The sequence below is a fragment of the Paramormyrops kingsleyae genome, chromosome 9 (assembly GCF_048594095.1).
Source record: "Paramormyrops kingsleyae isolate MSU_618 chromosome 9, PKINGS_0.4, whole genome shotgun sequence".
Classification (NCBI taxonomy): Eukaryota; Metazoa; Chordata; class Actinopteri; order Osteoglossiformes; family Mormyridae; genus Paramormyrops; species Paramormyrops kingsleyae.
Genome location: NC_132805.1, coordinates 28890092 through 28904681, shown reverse-complemented (window position 1 = coordinate 28904681; position 14590 = coordinate 28890092). Strand labels below are relative to the sequence as shown.

Below are 14590 nucleotides of genomic sequence, written 5' to 3'. Positions count from 1 at the left end.
TCTCTCTGTGCGTCCCCGTCTCTGTCTTTGCTGGAGTGTCTCTCTGTCACCCTCACCCCTCGTCCCCGGTTCTTGACACCATTAACCTCAGTCTATATCTACTGAGCCACAGGGGACTGTGAAGCCGCTTCTGACAGCAGCGGCCTGATCAGGGCCTTATCCTTCCTGATTGCTGTTTACAGTCTGTAGTGTTTGCACTGCACTGCCGATCCCTGCAGGGGGGCACTTTCCTGTGCTCCTCTCACCACCAGTCTGAATGCTGTGATGGTTGTTTGCCTGAGTGAAAAGTGTGACAGAATACTGAGATTGATATTAGTGACAAAGCACTGAGAGTGATATTAGTGACAGAGCCCTGAGAGTGATATTGATGACAGAGCCCTGAGAGTCATATGTGTGTCGGAGCCCTGAGAGTGATATGTGTGTCGGAGCCCTGAGAGTGATATGTGTGTCGGAGCCCTGAGGGTGATGTGTGTGTCTGAGCACTGAGAGTGATATTAGTGACAGAGCCCTGAGAGTGATATGTGTGTCGGAGCCCTGAGAGTGATATGTGTGTCGGAGCCCTGAGAGTGATATGTGTGTCGGAGCCCTGAGAATGACATGGGTGTCGGAGCCCTAAGGGTGATGTGTGTGTCTGAGCACTGAGAGTGATATTAGTGTCAGAGCCCTGCGAGTGATATGTGTCATAGCTCGGAGAGTGATATTTGTCAGAGCACTGAGAGTGAGATGTGCGACAGAGTGCTGCGAGTGAAATGCTGACGAAATGTCTGTTCATGAGAGGACTCTAAATGCAATTTTATCTGTTGTCAAGGATCTAGGCTTGGATGGTGGGGGGGGGGGGGGCTCACACCTTATTTTCTCAGTGGGAAACCCCAGTGTATAACCCAGACACATCAAAGCTGTTCTCTCTCTCACAGATCTCGCAGAACATGACAGGCCCCTAACACCCACCAAAGGCATGGCGGCAGCTTGCCTGGACCCCAGCCTAAACCATACCCTGGGCCCGGGGGCCAAGACCCGACTCGGTGGGGGGCTGGAGCGCTCCCCAGGGGCCCCGGAGCGGGTGCTCAGGGTCTTCCACCATTTCGAGAGCAGCAGTGAGCCAGACACCTGGGCCAGCAACGTCCGGCACGGAGACGCCACTGACGTCAGGGTGAGGAGATGGGGGGCCGTGACTGACTGTGAAGGTTAAAGGGAGAAGAGCAGAAGGTCTGAAGGTCTGCATCTTCACCCAGATATGCATGTATTACTATAAGGGACGACAGAAAGAGGAAGGAAAACAGTGAAGTGGCAAATGGAATTACAGGAGTTAGGGTCAGAGTTGGGTAATTCAGGTCCAGAGAGGAAAAGTCCAGACCGGGATTTTGTTTCAACCAACCAGCTGAGTACTCTGTGACTGCGACTCTTCGTGCTCAACTGGTTGGTTGAAATAAAATCTTGGTATAGACTTTTACTCTCCGGACCTGAACTACCCAACTCTGGTTAGGCTACGCTTTTGGGGACAGGTCTTAGTGTTAGAATTTAGAGATCAGTGATCATTGTTGACATACCACAGCACACAGTGCACAACAACGAAATGTGTCCTCTGCATTTAACCCATATGTGACATTGTGACATAGCAGGGGGCAGTTAATTCAGCAGCCGGGGAGCAGTGCTTGGGGGCGGTTCCTTGCTGGTCGGGGATCTTTCAATTACGAGTGCGCTTCCCTAACCACTGTTGGGCGTTAGGTGTTAGTGTTGGGGGACAGGGATCAGCATTAGGGTTAGGTTTAGTGTTAGAGTTAGCATTAGGATTAAGGCCAGTCCATACTTCACTTTTCCGCGTGCGCTTTCAGTTGCAAGGGGACGTGATGTAGATATCATCATCAGGGGTTGGCTGCGGACGACTGCGGTCAGTGCGGGTTTAGCACAGATTTTCATGTCTAGTGGAAACCTTGCCCGTCCACTTTGCATGTGCAAGATAATTAATTAGGTACATGCAGTAGGTAGCATGCATGTAAACTTTGTCCTTTCATTTTGTTCAGCTCAAAACAAATATTAGTAGCTCTGGAAGCCACTTTTCATCTATATTTGTTCAAGATTAATGATATATTTCTACTGAGCCCCTAAAAGGTCACGGTGAGAAAATATTTTTGAAATAGTTTTACATTCCCTTGCAATACTTTTGTGATCCCTCCATTACTAATAATAACTGAACTGTGTCCGTTTAAAGTACAAAACAAAATCAATCGAATAATAAGTATGAGCCTAAATGATACAGACGTGTCCAGTTAAGTTTGCTTTAGGCATTAAACTATGGGGGACAATGAACACCATGTAACTTTCATATTTGTGTTTTTATACGTATTTAGTAATTATGCCACTGTGTCAATTCACCACCAGTAACTAAACAAGACAGCTGGGCTAATGAACACGAAGTGGGCAAACAAACATTATTTAGGTTTATCCTTCACATAACAGTAAATTGCAAGTGGGCAAGTGTAGTGGGATCACAAAACTATTGCGAGTGAACAAAACTATTTGAAAAGATGTTTTCCCACCCTGACCTCATTGGGGCTCCATGTATTCCACCTATGTCTTATTCTTGATTTCTACCCAAAATCATATTTTATCGCAAGAATTGAATAGCACTTTCAATGAGAAACGTAATCGGGCGGAGGTAAATATTAAACATTTACTGTCCGAATTGTTTGTGAGCCGACATCAGTTAATTAGTTTTATAAAAGAAAGTTATGTTTTTGTTGTTTTAAAAACTTGAGAAACCTTGAATATAAAAAATGAACATAAAGTGCATCTCATCCTGCTTCTGCGTAAGTTCATTTAGACCTAGGAGATGTCATCTGCCCTCTGCTGGTCTGGAGGAATATCATTGCAGCACGCATGCACTGACCACAACATTAGGGTTAGGGTTAGGGTTAGGGTTAGTGTATGTATGGCAAACAACGTGTCCTGGGCCTGCCCCCTCGTAGGGCATCATCCAGAGGATCCTGGACCTCCACAGCGTGAGGAGCACTCCCTGCTTCGGCCTGCGTCTCTCTCACCTGAGGTCAGGGGAGATGCACTGGCTGCATCCTGACGTCGGCGTCACCCACGTGAGGGAGAAGTTTGAGCAGAACCAAGCCCAGGAGCACTGGAGGTGAACTGGGCCGAGCGGCGCCGAACTTTGGGATGGGGAAAAGCAGCCATGTGATTGCAGCAGAGAAATGCTTTAGGGATCAGGGATGAATAATTTAGTGAGAGCGGCGGAAAGGACATTTCTGGCTTGAAGAAGAATGTGGTTCCCAAAGGGCAGGCAAGCCGATCTCTGATAGCTTAGATGGCGGAGCTGGTCACTGACAGGTTTGATGTGGGAGCTGGTCACTGGTGGTTCGGATGAGCAAGCCGGTCGCCGCTGGTTCTGAATAGTGAGCAGTGTGTTCCTGTTGCCGTGGAGATGCATTCTTCCACAATGGCAGGAGTCTCTGGCTGCCTTGAAGGGTACAATTCCAGATATTGGGGTATTTTTTTTCTATTTGCCTCTCAAACAAAGTTTCACGCTGAGTGTGTTTGTACCGTACAGACGGTGGCCTCTGGGAACGACTGTTAATTACGTCCCAAGCTACCTGTGTTCTGGATCTGGCCCTGCTTCTAAGTGGAAGGTGGAGATCTCTATTTAATTACCTGCTTCCCAGTAGCAGGGTTTTCTGGGGGGGGGTTAGGGGTTAGGGTTCTGTCTGTCAGGGGGGGCTTTATGATGAGAGGGTTAAGATCCTTTGTGTGGGGGGGCTTTATGATGAGATGATCATCCTGAGGCTCTGAAGGTCTCATGTCGCCAGTGATTCATTTAATCAGTTTTGATGTAAAGTTGTGTCGCTCACTGTTCATAATCGCATCCATATGTTGCTATTCTGCATTGTGCCTCTGGGAGTTTTCCTTCTGGTTTGAAGTAAGGCTTCCATTGGTGATTGTGAAACTAAAAGGAAAAGTGCATAGAAATGCTTTGATTTCCTGGCAGCGTTTAGCATGAAGCCCTGACCTCACCAGCTACGGATTGCTAGTCTTGCCTAATCGGGAGCTGAGCTCATGTTTTTAAATAAACAGCATAGGTCCTGAGCACTTTTCTGACATGGTTAGAGCGCACGAGGGATCGGTTGGTGGACAGTTACTATTCTGGCATCCAGGTGTTTTGCATCCTTATGCTGTATGCAGGACAGGACAGAGCTTAACACGGAGTTTAGCGTTATGATGTGTATCTGCAGCAGTCTGAGCTACGCAGCCTATTGCTGAGTTGTTGTGTGGTTGTTGTGTTGTTTGTCCCCCCCCAAGGTTACAGCTCGTTCACGTATATCTCGTGCTTCATTTTGTCGTGTTTCTGAGAATGGAGCCCGGATGCCTTTCTCTGTGACACTCATGTATGTGTGCATATGTACTGTGTAGTTATGCAAACCCCCATTCGTCTAATTCTCTGCAAAGTCCTAGCTGTTAGATGTAAGTCCTCCAAATGCTCTGTGCCCATGTATCAATTTCATCGTGACCCCCCCCCCCCCCCCCAGGTATGAACTCCGCATTCGCTACCTGCCGAAGGGGTACCTGACTCAATTCATGGAGGACAGGCCAACGCTGAACTACTTCTACCAGCAGGTGCGTGCGAGACCAGCTTGGTGTCACACCCCCGGTGGTGGACCTGCTTCGGTGACGGCGCCGGCCTCCTACGTGTGCTGATGGGGGTGTCAGCCTTGTGGCCCTCGCTGGGGGGTATCCTTACTGCTGACCCCCTTACAGTGTTACAGTACTTAATATACTGCTATTCGCTTTTTAGGTTAAGAGTGACTACATGTTGGAAATTTCAGATCACGTCGACCAAGATATCGCTCTCAAGTTAGGCTGCCTTGAGATCAGGTGAGTGAAGGATGTTAACTAATACCTCGGTACTACAGATAAATAACTCATTAATCTCAGGATTAATGAGCTATAATTCATACTCCAAGATTAGTAAACTATAACTAGTACTTCGGGACTAATGAACTATAACTAATTGCTTGGGACTAGTGAATGGGAAAGAGTGGCAAGAAAGCGTGTTTAAGTCCTGTATGCTCTGTATGCTCTGTAAGTCCTGTATGCTCTGTATGCTCTGTAAGTCCTGTATGCTCTGTATGCTCTGTAAGTCCTGTATGCTCTGAATGCTCTCTTAGTCCTGTATGCTCTGTATGCTCTGTAAGTCCTGTATGCTCTGTATGTCCTGTAAGTCCTGTATGCTCTGAATGCTCTCTTAGTCCTGTGTGTTCTGTATATTCTGCAAGTCCTAAATGTTTTGTATGCTCTGTAAGTTCTGTGTGTTCTGTATGTCCTGTATGTCCCGTTAGTCCTGTATGTCCCGTTAGTCCTGCATGTCCTGTATGTCCTGTATGTCCTGTATGCTCTCTGTTCTGTATGCTCTGTAAGTGCTGTATGTCCCGTTAGTCCTGTAAGTCCTGTATGCTCTCTGTTCTGTATGCTCTGTAAGTCCTGTATGCTCTCTGTTCTGTATGCTCTGTAAGTCCTGTATGTCCCGTTAGTCCTGTATGTCCCGTAAGTCCTGTATGTCCCGTTAGTCCTGTATGCTCTCTGTTCTGTATGCTCTGTAAGTCCTGTATGCTCTGTAAGCAATGTTTTCCTCTCTGACACAGCAGTCTAGCTCCTCCTGTCTTCCCTCACTGTAAATATCTCTCTCCTAGGAGGTATTTCAGGGAGATGCGTGGAAATGCTCTGGATAAAAAGTCAAATTACGAATTACTGGAGTAAGTAATGGAAGTCGCCGTCCTGTTGTTTAAATCTAGATTTAATTCAGATACTGCTGCTTATCCTCTATCAACATGGTCTCCTGTGATCTTCTGCATGTTTGCTGTCATTTGTTTTTAGCTAATGACTGTAGTTCATTTTATTTACTATCTTGTGATGGAGATGGTGAAATGATCAGTGAATCTATAGGAATCCTGATTACTGACAATTTAAACAAGAACAGGATTATTAAGGATACTATTTATCTCTGGCTAGGCTTTGATAGGATAGTTTTTACTGCAGTGAATACTTTGTATTTAAATGTTCAGCTCTGATGGCATTTCACAAAGCTTTTTTCAGTCGTACAAAACCTGCCAAAATAAAGAAAATGACTCCTTTGAACATTAGGCCACTCTTTGTTTTTGAAGGTAGTTTTATTTTACTTCATTTATTCCTCCAGCAATATTAATTTCCTGTCTGTTTCTCCCGGTTTGCTTCTATTGGTTCTAGTGAACAAGCCCATTGGCTCTGTATTTTTTTCCCAGTTTCCCAGTTTTCTGTGAGGTCATTTCCAGATCAAATAACACCCCTGTTCCACAGCCAGGGGGCGCTGGACTCGAGGGTGAGGAGAGAGAGGCCTGGGTGAAAGGAAAGGGCACCCCAGAATATCCCTTGGCTGGATGATAGTTACCGGATCCAGTTGGCAGGCCTGGGGACGGGGGGGTAGTGATGGCAGTGTTGATAGGAGCATGGAGGCAGGTTGGCTAGGAACTTTGAGGCTCAGATGAAAGCAGGAATGTGTTTGTTTACCTCTGATTCACAGTACAAATGCTCCTCTCCTTGATTGGATGAAAGTCGAGGTTGGCCCCTTGGACTGAGTTCTGAAGAGGGCCTATGTGACTCACTTGCTAAAATATTTCTTCGTTTCTGCGTGCGCTGGGTTGCCAGACTGTGCTCCCTGCTCTCACTCTAGATGACAGTCACAGTGTCGTGACGGTGGCTTTAATCACATTCCAGTCACACCGTGTGGAGTAAATCTGTCCGCTTTCTGCAGGAAAGATGTCGGCTTGAAACGCTTCTTCCCCAAAGCTTTACTGGAATCCATTAAGGTGAGTGACCCCCCCCCCACCACCATCACCCCTCCCCTTCCTAGGTTCACCTGCTTGTTTAAGGAAGTCAGAGTCCAAAAGTGCTTTATCAGCAGTTTCCACCTGCCTTTGAGTTTTGCAGGGGTGAGGATAATCTTCAAATAATATGAAGAGGTGGAAAGTCCCCTAATGCATCCATGTGCATCTGTGTCCGTGTGCATAACTAACCACTAGGATGTTAATTTTTATCCCCTTTTTAAACCTAGAAATTATAGGAATTGTATTGCATAAAACTAAATTCCAGACTTAGAATTGCCTTTCTTTCATGTTATTATTAATCTGTGACCCATTGATTCACACATAATGGGGGATGAATTAGGCGGAGTGGCTTTAATAATGCAGGGTCCACATCCCCTTGTCAGTCCATGCAGCGCTTGGCTGTTTAATAAGAACATGCCACTCGTGCAGCTATCAGGAATAATGCACTGCGATTTGAGCCCATATCCTGTACACTGTGTGTCGTCTACACCTTATTTCAGATGAACAGATCCAGCTTTTGTGATCGCTTGTGGGTCTCCTCCGTTCTCTGTAGCCCAAGACGCTGCGAAAGCTGATCCAGCAGACCTTCAAGCTGTTCGCCAACCTGAACGAGGAGCAGAGCATCCTCAAGTTTTTCGAGATCCTTTCACCGGTTTACAGATATGACAAAGAGTATTTCAAATGCGCCCTCGGGGTAGGTGCTTGCCAACAGATGAAGGAATACTTTGACCCATGAAAATGTGCAGCTGGCCTTGTGTGTACACATCATCATAGCTCTATCTGTGCCATTGAGCGTGTGCACCAGTGACTGTGCTCTACAGTGACACCTGCTGGCCAAGGAGAACTAACGCAGTTGTCTTGTGTTTTTGAGTTTTTGGATCAGTTAACTCAAGGCAGTTGAGGATTTACCTGCTATCCACCATCATCTCTGCATTGTGAGGCATTAACCATCATCTGTTTATAACCCTAATGCTAATGCTAACCTGTCTACCACCTTTTCTGCATTGTGTCTGTAATGCTGGTCAGGAGGTGTGTGTGTGTGTGTGTGTGTGGATTAGGTTTATATATAAAAACCTGTTTTTTTACGTTGTGGGGACCATTTTTCAGGTCCCCACAAAGATCTATGAATGCAATCAAAAAACGAACAATGCCAAAAGTCTCGTATTTTGTTTGATTACTTATGGTTAAGGTTAGGGCTGGGTGGGGGTTAAGGTCATCATGTTGGGATTAGAGTTTTACCCATAGAAATGAATGTCCCCACAAGGATATAATCACAAACCTGTGTGTTTGTGTGTGTGTGTGTGTGTGTGTGTATTTGTTCACTCGCTCTCTTGCGTTTTTGACCTTCCCCTGTCCCAGTTCCTCACCTTCCTGCCCTCATTCCCTCGCTCTCTCCCTCCCTCCTCTTTTTCTCTCTTTCTCAGGCTGTATGCAGACTGTCACACAGTCTTCTTAGACAGACATGAATTTTACACTATTTCTGTCACCTTTGACACCATAATGTTTGGTTAACGTCCTTTGACATCACACTGACATCATAACATTCAGTTAATGATGGCCTTGTCTGTCCCCCCCCCTCTGCCCCGGCCACTCCCTGAAAGTCGAGCTGGGTTATCGCCGTCGAGCTTGCCATTGGACCTGAGGAGGGGATCAGCTACCTTACTGACAAGGGTTCGAGTGTAAGTGTGTTACCTCCAATCTCACGATATTGTACTTACGCTGCCTGTACAGATTGTCCAGTAGTGGGTCACAGTGGGAGTTGAGCCTGTCTCCAGTGACATAAGGTGACTAAGGGGGCATGCCAGGAAGGGGGGGGGGGGTGGGGGCAGGACTCAAACCCCCAACCCTGGAGATGTTAGGGAGCAATGCTACCAGCTACGCCTCTGTGCCATTTCCAAAAAAACAGGTTTAAAAGAACAAAGAGACAGCAGTATACTAATTACTAAATACAATCTCCTGCAGGTATGTTTGCGGAGAAACGTTTCAGTGACGGGTTCATCCGTGAGATGAATGGAAGCAGCAGTTAGGCTTTTCTCGTCACCTCTGCTGATGACGTGCGTCTCCCGCTCCGTCTGTCCCTCCAGCCCACCCATCTGGCTGAGTTCAGCCATGTCCAGGCCATCCAGTTCCCCGGCCTTGAGGACACGGACAGGAAGGGGGTGCTGCAGCTGGACGTGTCAGGGGCCGCGGAGGTACGGGGCTGGCCCTCAGCGGAGGACTGTCTGTGTGACAGCACCTGCCTGTGTGTGATGGACACGCACAGCCTCCTACTCTCCGTCCTGCTCTCAGTTTTTAATATTTTTCCCCGCCCCCCCTCCCGAATTCACAGCCCCTCACTGTCACGACCTCGTCACTGAGCGCGGCAGAGAACATGGCCGACCTGATCGACGGCTACTGCCGCCTGGTAAAGGGGGTGTTGCAGTCCTTCATCGTCCGGCCGCTGAAAGGTGAGGGCCGCCCCCCCCCCCCCCTTTAGTGAGCCTCCGTCTGTCTGATGTCCCCCAATGTCAGTTTATAAACAAAAATGTGTGTCAAAACAGTTACTGTGCCTTCCTGTTTTCTGAGTCACTGTAGCTGTTCTGCTAACAAAACATGTCAGTGTTCAGCTTTAATCAAGGTAACTTTACTTTCTTACAGCTGGGTTATTCATAGAGAATGTCAAAGGAAGTGAATCTCTGTGCTTTACTTAATTTACTTTAATTGTACGCCTCAGCTGTGATGGAAGTGTCACTGTGTAGAAAAGACTAACAGAACTCGCTCTTAAAACCTTCCATAAGTGACCCCCCCGCCCCCTGCTTCCTTATTCCTGCACGGTCATCCTTCTGATTCATCGCTCACCAGTTCTGCTTTGTCCCACAGAGGGAGAGAGAGCGCTACCATCAGTGCCTAAGTGAGTACACTCTCCGAAAGCCCTTCCGTAAGTCACAGCGATCACAGCAGAGAGCTTCCTGTAGGGGCTAAGTGACTCTCGTAGGAATAGAGCTCAAGATTTTGACAAGCTGAAGCAGAATGGAGATCGAAAAGGCCAGCCATATAACTCAAGCACGTTGTAGGTTATTTGCATGTGCAGAAGACAGCTTAAAGCACTGGGCTCCAAGTCTTCAGGCCCAGATTTTGGGTGGGCTTTTTTTTCCTGTAGGGGGAGGGGGGTGGCTTTATCAGATGTCCACTTTAATGCCTTAATGTCACATGTCTCTGTTCCCATAGTTTAGTGGATTTTAACTGCAAGTTTTAGCTGCATTTTACAAATCCCATCAGTTACTGTTTGGTCAAATAAGGCAGAGTTCCTCAAACGGCGATTTCCCCACACCAGATGATTGTCAGAATCACTAGACAGCCTCAGTTGGTAGCTGCCGTGTGTCACGCTGCCTCAGACCCCCCTCCCTCGGAATGGTACGGCCCAGTCCCATGGTGTCGGCGGGATTGTCTGCCTGCCAGCCTCTGTGGACCATGTACAGCATTGAGCTCTTCAATCCTTTATTTTACAGAGCTGGCGGCAGCGAGAAGCGGCTTCTGGGAGGCCGGGCGCGGGCTGTCTCAGGTAGTGCGGCGTTCAGCCTTCCTTTGCCTCTCTCAGGGTCCGTTTGTTCACTGAAATGATTAGTGTTACTTCACAGTGTCCCATGGCACAGTGTAAGGGGGGTTTTGTTGTTCTTTTTTGTCATCTACTGATGAACTTAATGCTTCCATAAACTCTTATCACAAGTCACACAACTGTCATCCAATAATAATTTTAATAATAATGATGAAATAATTATAATACTAGTAGTAGGGTTATGCAGTGAAGTGAAGTTACAGACATTTAAAAGCACCTGAACCTTTGATCTTGAATTTAAAGGAAACATTTAGAGAAATGTTCCCATTTAAAACGTTGTTTTTGTCATGTGGTACAAATGGACTTGTTATCCTTTGTTTTGCATAACTCGCCTCATTCTTTTTCCTGTTACAAACTGCCTTGTCACCTTTGAATGTGCAGAATGAGTTTTCTTCGTGTGACTTTAGGTGCGGCGCTCGGAGGACCTTAAAGTCGTCGTAGGAGCCGCTGAGCGCGGGGCCGTGTTGTGATGAGCGTGACCCAGCCGGCTGAGCTTTCTGTGTCGAAACGCGTGTCACAGCCAAAGGCCCCGTCATTGCGATGCCCTTTTCATGTTTGTTTTGGTGATTGTGAAATATTCTGCCCTGCTCTGCTCTGCTCTGAGAGTCGTGTGGAAGGTGGAACGCTTCCTCTTTCCGTGGCTTTTTACGACTTAATGGCCATATTGCTACATGTGGTGCTAAAAATAGTTTAAAAATACTGATGAAAAGGGGGCGGAGCCTGTTGGAATTGGCCGTAACCTGCAGCTGTGTAGTTGGAGGTTCTGCTGTCGGATGTTGATGGGGTCTGGGCTGTATGATTCATTTACAGTGACAAGCCGTAGAAGCTGCCTTTAATGCTGTTTAACTGTCTCCTCTCTTGATTGGCGCGTCAGCTGCTGCATTGCAGTGCCTCTACTGGTGCCTGATCAGGACTCTGATTTAACCTGCAAATCAGATGCTTTTGTTATTCTTTTATGAAAACTTCTCTTTGGGAGAAAGATGTGGACAGGTGGTGATGGACCAAATGAAGATTCATGAACCATTTGCTGTATTTTTTGACCCCACTAGATGGCGCTCTTGGTTTGCTTTGGGTCATGCTTTGTGTCCTTTTTTGGACAGAGAGCACTATTTAGTGGGGTCAAAAAATGCAACAAATGGTTCAAGAAGCATAATTTTGTCCATCCTTAGTGATGAGACTTGAGGAAACGGGTTAAATTTGCTGGCTGGATGATGAGCCCACATCAGGACTGCAAGGACGCAGCCATGGTGGAACAAGGGTGATGTAAGAGATGTGAAGTCTTCCGCCAAGTGACTTTGATCTATTAGTATTTATTTTTACTGATAAATGAGTTTTTAATTTCTGCAAGCATACTGTAATTAAATCAGTTTAAAACCTGTTACAGTGATGTTTGTGGTTTCCAGACATTACTGGAAGCCTCCTTATTGAGCTCTGACTCTCTTTAACTGTTGTACCTGGTTCGTTTCTGGAGGGAATGAAGCCATCACACGATTCGCTGCCATATTTAAAATGGCTCAGCTTGCCGGTCCTGCTTCGCCTTTTGTTAAGCATTTACATTTTTAAAGAGTGATACAGATGTAAAAATATCCCGGTGTATAATTAGAGTACGTCTGCTGGGCTGAGCTAGGTCAGCGTCATGGCGTTAGTGGTGCCGCAGAGTGGTGTAGTGCTCCGAGGGGCCACTGATGTCACTATGGTGCGAAATCGTTCTGTGCTCACATCTGCCTATGGATTTGAGGGCACCCCCCTCTGAAAAGGTCACTTTATTTAAAACCGAAATACGATCATGATGATGCCTCATGAGCAGGACACAGGGAAGAGATGCACTAGCCGTTACGCGGAATATCTCGGCATGTTTGGATGAATTTGGGACCTGGGGGGTGTTTTACTAAGCAGGAATAGGAATGCTCCTTACCTAAACTCTTACTGGACGATCACGAATTCTAGCTTAAGTTAACCTAATTAACTTGAGAAATCCTGATTCGTGAAACACCCCCTTGGAGTAGGGGACAGTGCTTGATGGTTGTGCCCACCTCCTGACCCCTGACCCCTGACCTTTCTCAGTTCATTCTTTGTCTCCCTGTCTTTCTTCATGCCGCGTGGACCTGCAGATGAAGTCAGCGGGGATGGTATGAGAGGCCCTATGCGCCTCTGCTTTCCATCACTCCTTTTCCGTAACCCACTGGAAACTCTGGCGGTTTCACAAGTTCCCATTCGTCCCAGCAGTGCGGTCATGTGACTCACCCAGTGGCATGACTTATTGATAATAACTTCCCAGCATATGATCATTCTAAATGTATCTGCGCTGCAGATAGCAAGCAGGCCGCGGCGGTTTCTGTGCGTTTTTACACCCAGGTAACTTTACAGCCCACAAACCTGCTGGCATTTTTGTGTCTTTTGAGAGATGCTGACAGTTGTGCTGTTTGCATGAGTGTGGGTGACTGGGTCGCCCTATTCAAACTCCCCCCACCCACCCCCAAAGGCTGCCCCCCCCCACATTTTCCCACGCGTACCTGCTCACCTGCAGCTTTTTGTCCTTTTCTTTGCAGAGACAGACGACTACGCAGAAATCGTAGATGACGAGGATGTTCACGCCATGCCCTCCAGTAAGTATGCAATGCCCTCGCAGCCCCCCGCTTCTCAGTGTGCCCCCGCCCTCATATGGCCCCGAGATCGCAGCCCCCGGCTTCTCAGTGTGCCCCCGCCCTCATATGGCCCTGAGATCGCGGTCCCCAGCTTCTCAGTGTGCCCCCGCCCTCATATGGCCCCGAGATCACGGTCCCCAGCTTCTCAGTGTGTCTCCACCCACCTAGCCCCCAGCTTCTTGGTGTGCCCCCGTCACAGGTGCGTGGGGGCACAGGGACACGGGGGGGGGGGGGGCACAGGGCCGCAGGTGCCCAGGGCTGTCCTCCACCATCGCCGGCTTCCACCCTCCTCTGTACTGAATCAGGCTGTTTCTCTCCCCCTCTGCGTTCACTGCTGCAGAAAGCTGTGGGCTTTATAAAGGTAAAGCATCTCTCCCACGCCCTGCTTCTGCCTGTCCTTTGCTGTGACGTGTTACCCTTAAATATTATGTGAATGTTATAACATGCATCCGTCCTTCTATGTATGGGGAGCATGCTGGTTCAGTGCACTATGGCCAACCCCCCCCATCCCCGGACTGGGTCAGCATGTACCGCTGCCACCAGGGTTGTGTTCAGACTAAGGGCGCTTTTCCACTGCACCAGGTACCGTACTTTCAGTACTTTTGGTACTTCCATAAAGTACCAAAAGTATGGTACTTCTTTTGTGTCGGTTTTCCACTGGCGTAAAAACTGGTACCGGCGCAAAATGACATCATCAGTGACCGCCCCTGACTGACATCATCACAAAGCGCGACGCGGTATTTATTTCGCTGAATTCAAACATGTTATTATGATCCTTCACTTTCCTGTAGTCCTGCTTAAGTTTTTTGATTTTCAAGCGCCATTGTTCGGTGTTTCACGTGTGCCCCATTTCTTCCAAGCGGCTTGGTATTACGGCAAATACTTTTTTATTCCGAACCGTGTCATCCAAATCCCGCTGGATCTGTTCATCCGACCATATGGCGATTAAAGCCTGTGTTTCCTCGTTTGTCCATCCTTCCGTTTTACTTTTCTTATATTTTTGTTTCTACTGCTTTTTATTTAGTTTCTCGCTGTTCGCTGAGTGTATTTTGTGTTTCAGCGGCAGGCTATTTGCATAACCAATCGACAGCAAATACGTTTGTAAGTCCCACCCCAAAGTACCGAAGTACCAAAGAAGTACCCCAGCTGGTTTGGCACTTTCGGTACTGGAACTTTCGGTACTGGTACTTGACCGGAAGTCAATGTAAAAGTGAAAGTACCAAAAGTACCGTACTTTGTGTGGTGGAAAAGCGCCCTAACAGTTGTCCCTGGCTTGTGACAGTGTGTGCCCTGTGACGCCCTCTGCTTCCTGGGATAGGCTCCAGGTACTCTGTGACACTTTCCTAGATATGCAATTATAAAACTAGATGGATGGATGGATGGATGGATGGCTTTTATGTGACCTCTGAGTTTGACATCAAGGTGGTGACAGTCATATGACAAATATGACTGTCAGTTTCTCTAGTTTAGCCAGGAAGCTTGTTTCACTG

The 14590-nt window shown here is 47.4% G+C and overlaps 1 protein-coding gene across 7 annotated transcripts in view; it reads left to right on the top strand.

Moving 5' to 3' along the window:
* The window catches only part of LOC111844688 (focal adhesion kinase 1-like), a 57454-nt gene that overhangs the window by 15846 nt on the left and 27018 nt on the right, over positions 1 to 14590 (top strand). For 3 of the 7 annotated variants that reach the window (XM_072716732.1, XM_072716736.1, XM_023813389.2), the window contains 15 exons: positions 915 to 1150; positions 2967 to 3133; positions 4530 to 4617; positions 4796 to 4875; positions 5691 to 5753; positions 6788 to 6842; positions 7414 to 7554; positions 8462 to 8539; positions 8945 to 9052; positions 9190 to 9307; positions 9720 to 9750; positions 10349 to 10401; positions 12567 to 12584; positions 13005 to 13061; positions 13441 to 13461. In XM_072716732.1, coding sequence (XP_072572833.1) covers positions 915 to 1150; positions 2967 to 3133; positions 4530 to 4617; positions 4796 to 4875; positions 5691 to 5753; positions 6788 to 6842; positions 7414 to 7554; positions 8462 to 8539; positions 8945 to 9052; positions 9190 to 9307; positions 9720 to 9750; positions 10349 to 10401; positions 12567 to 12584; positions 13005 to 13061; positions 13441 to 13461 — 1314 coding nt within the window. Of the gene's footprint in view, positions 1 to 914; positions 1151 to 2966; positions 3134 to 4529; positions 4618 to 4795; positions 4876 to 5690; positions 5754 to 6787; positions 6843 to 7413; positions 7796 to 8461; positions 8540 to 8944; positions 9053 to 9189; positions 9308 to 9719; positions 9751 to 10348; positions 10402 to 12566; positions 12585 to 13004; positions 13062 to 13440; positions 13462 to 14590 lie in introns of those variants that run through there. The other 4 variants (XM_072716733.1, XM_072716735.1, XR_011993111.1 and 1 more) reach the window with 4 other exon arrangements.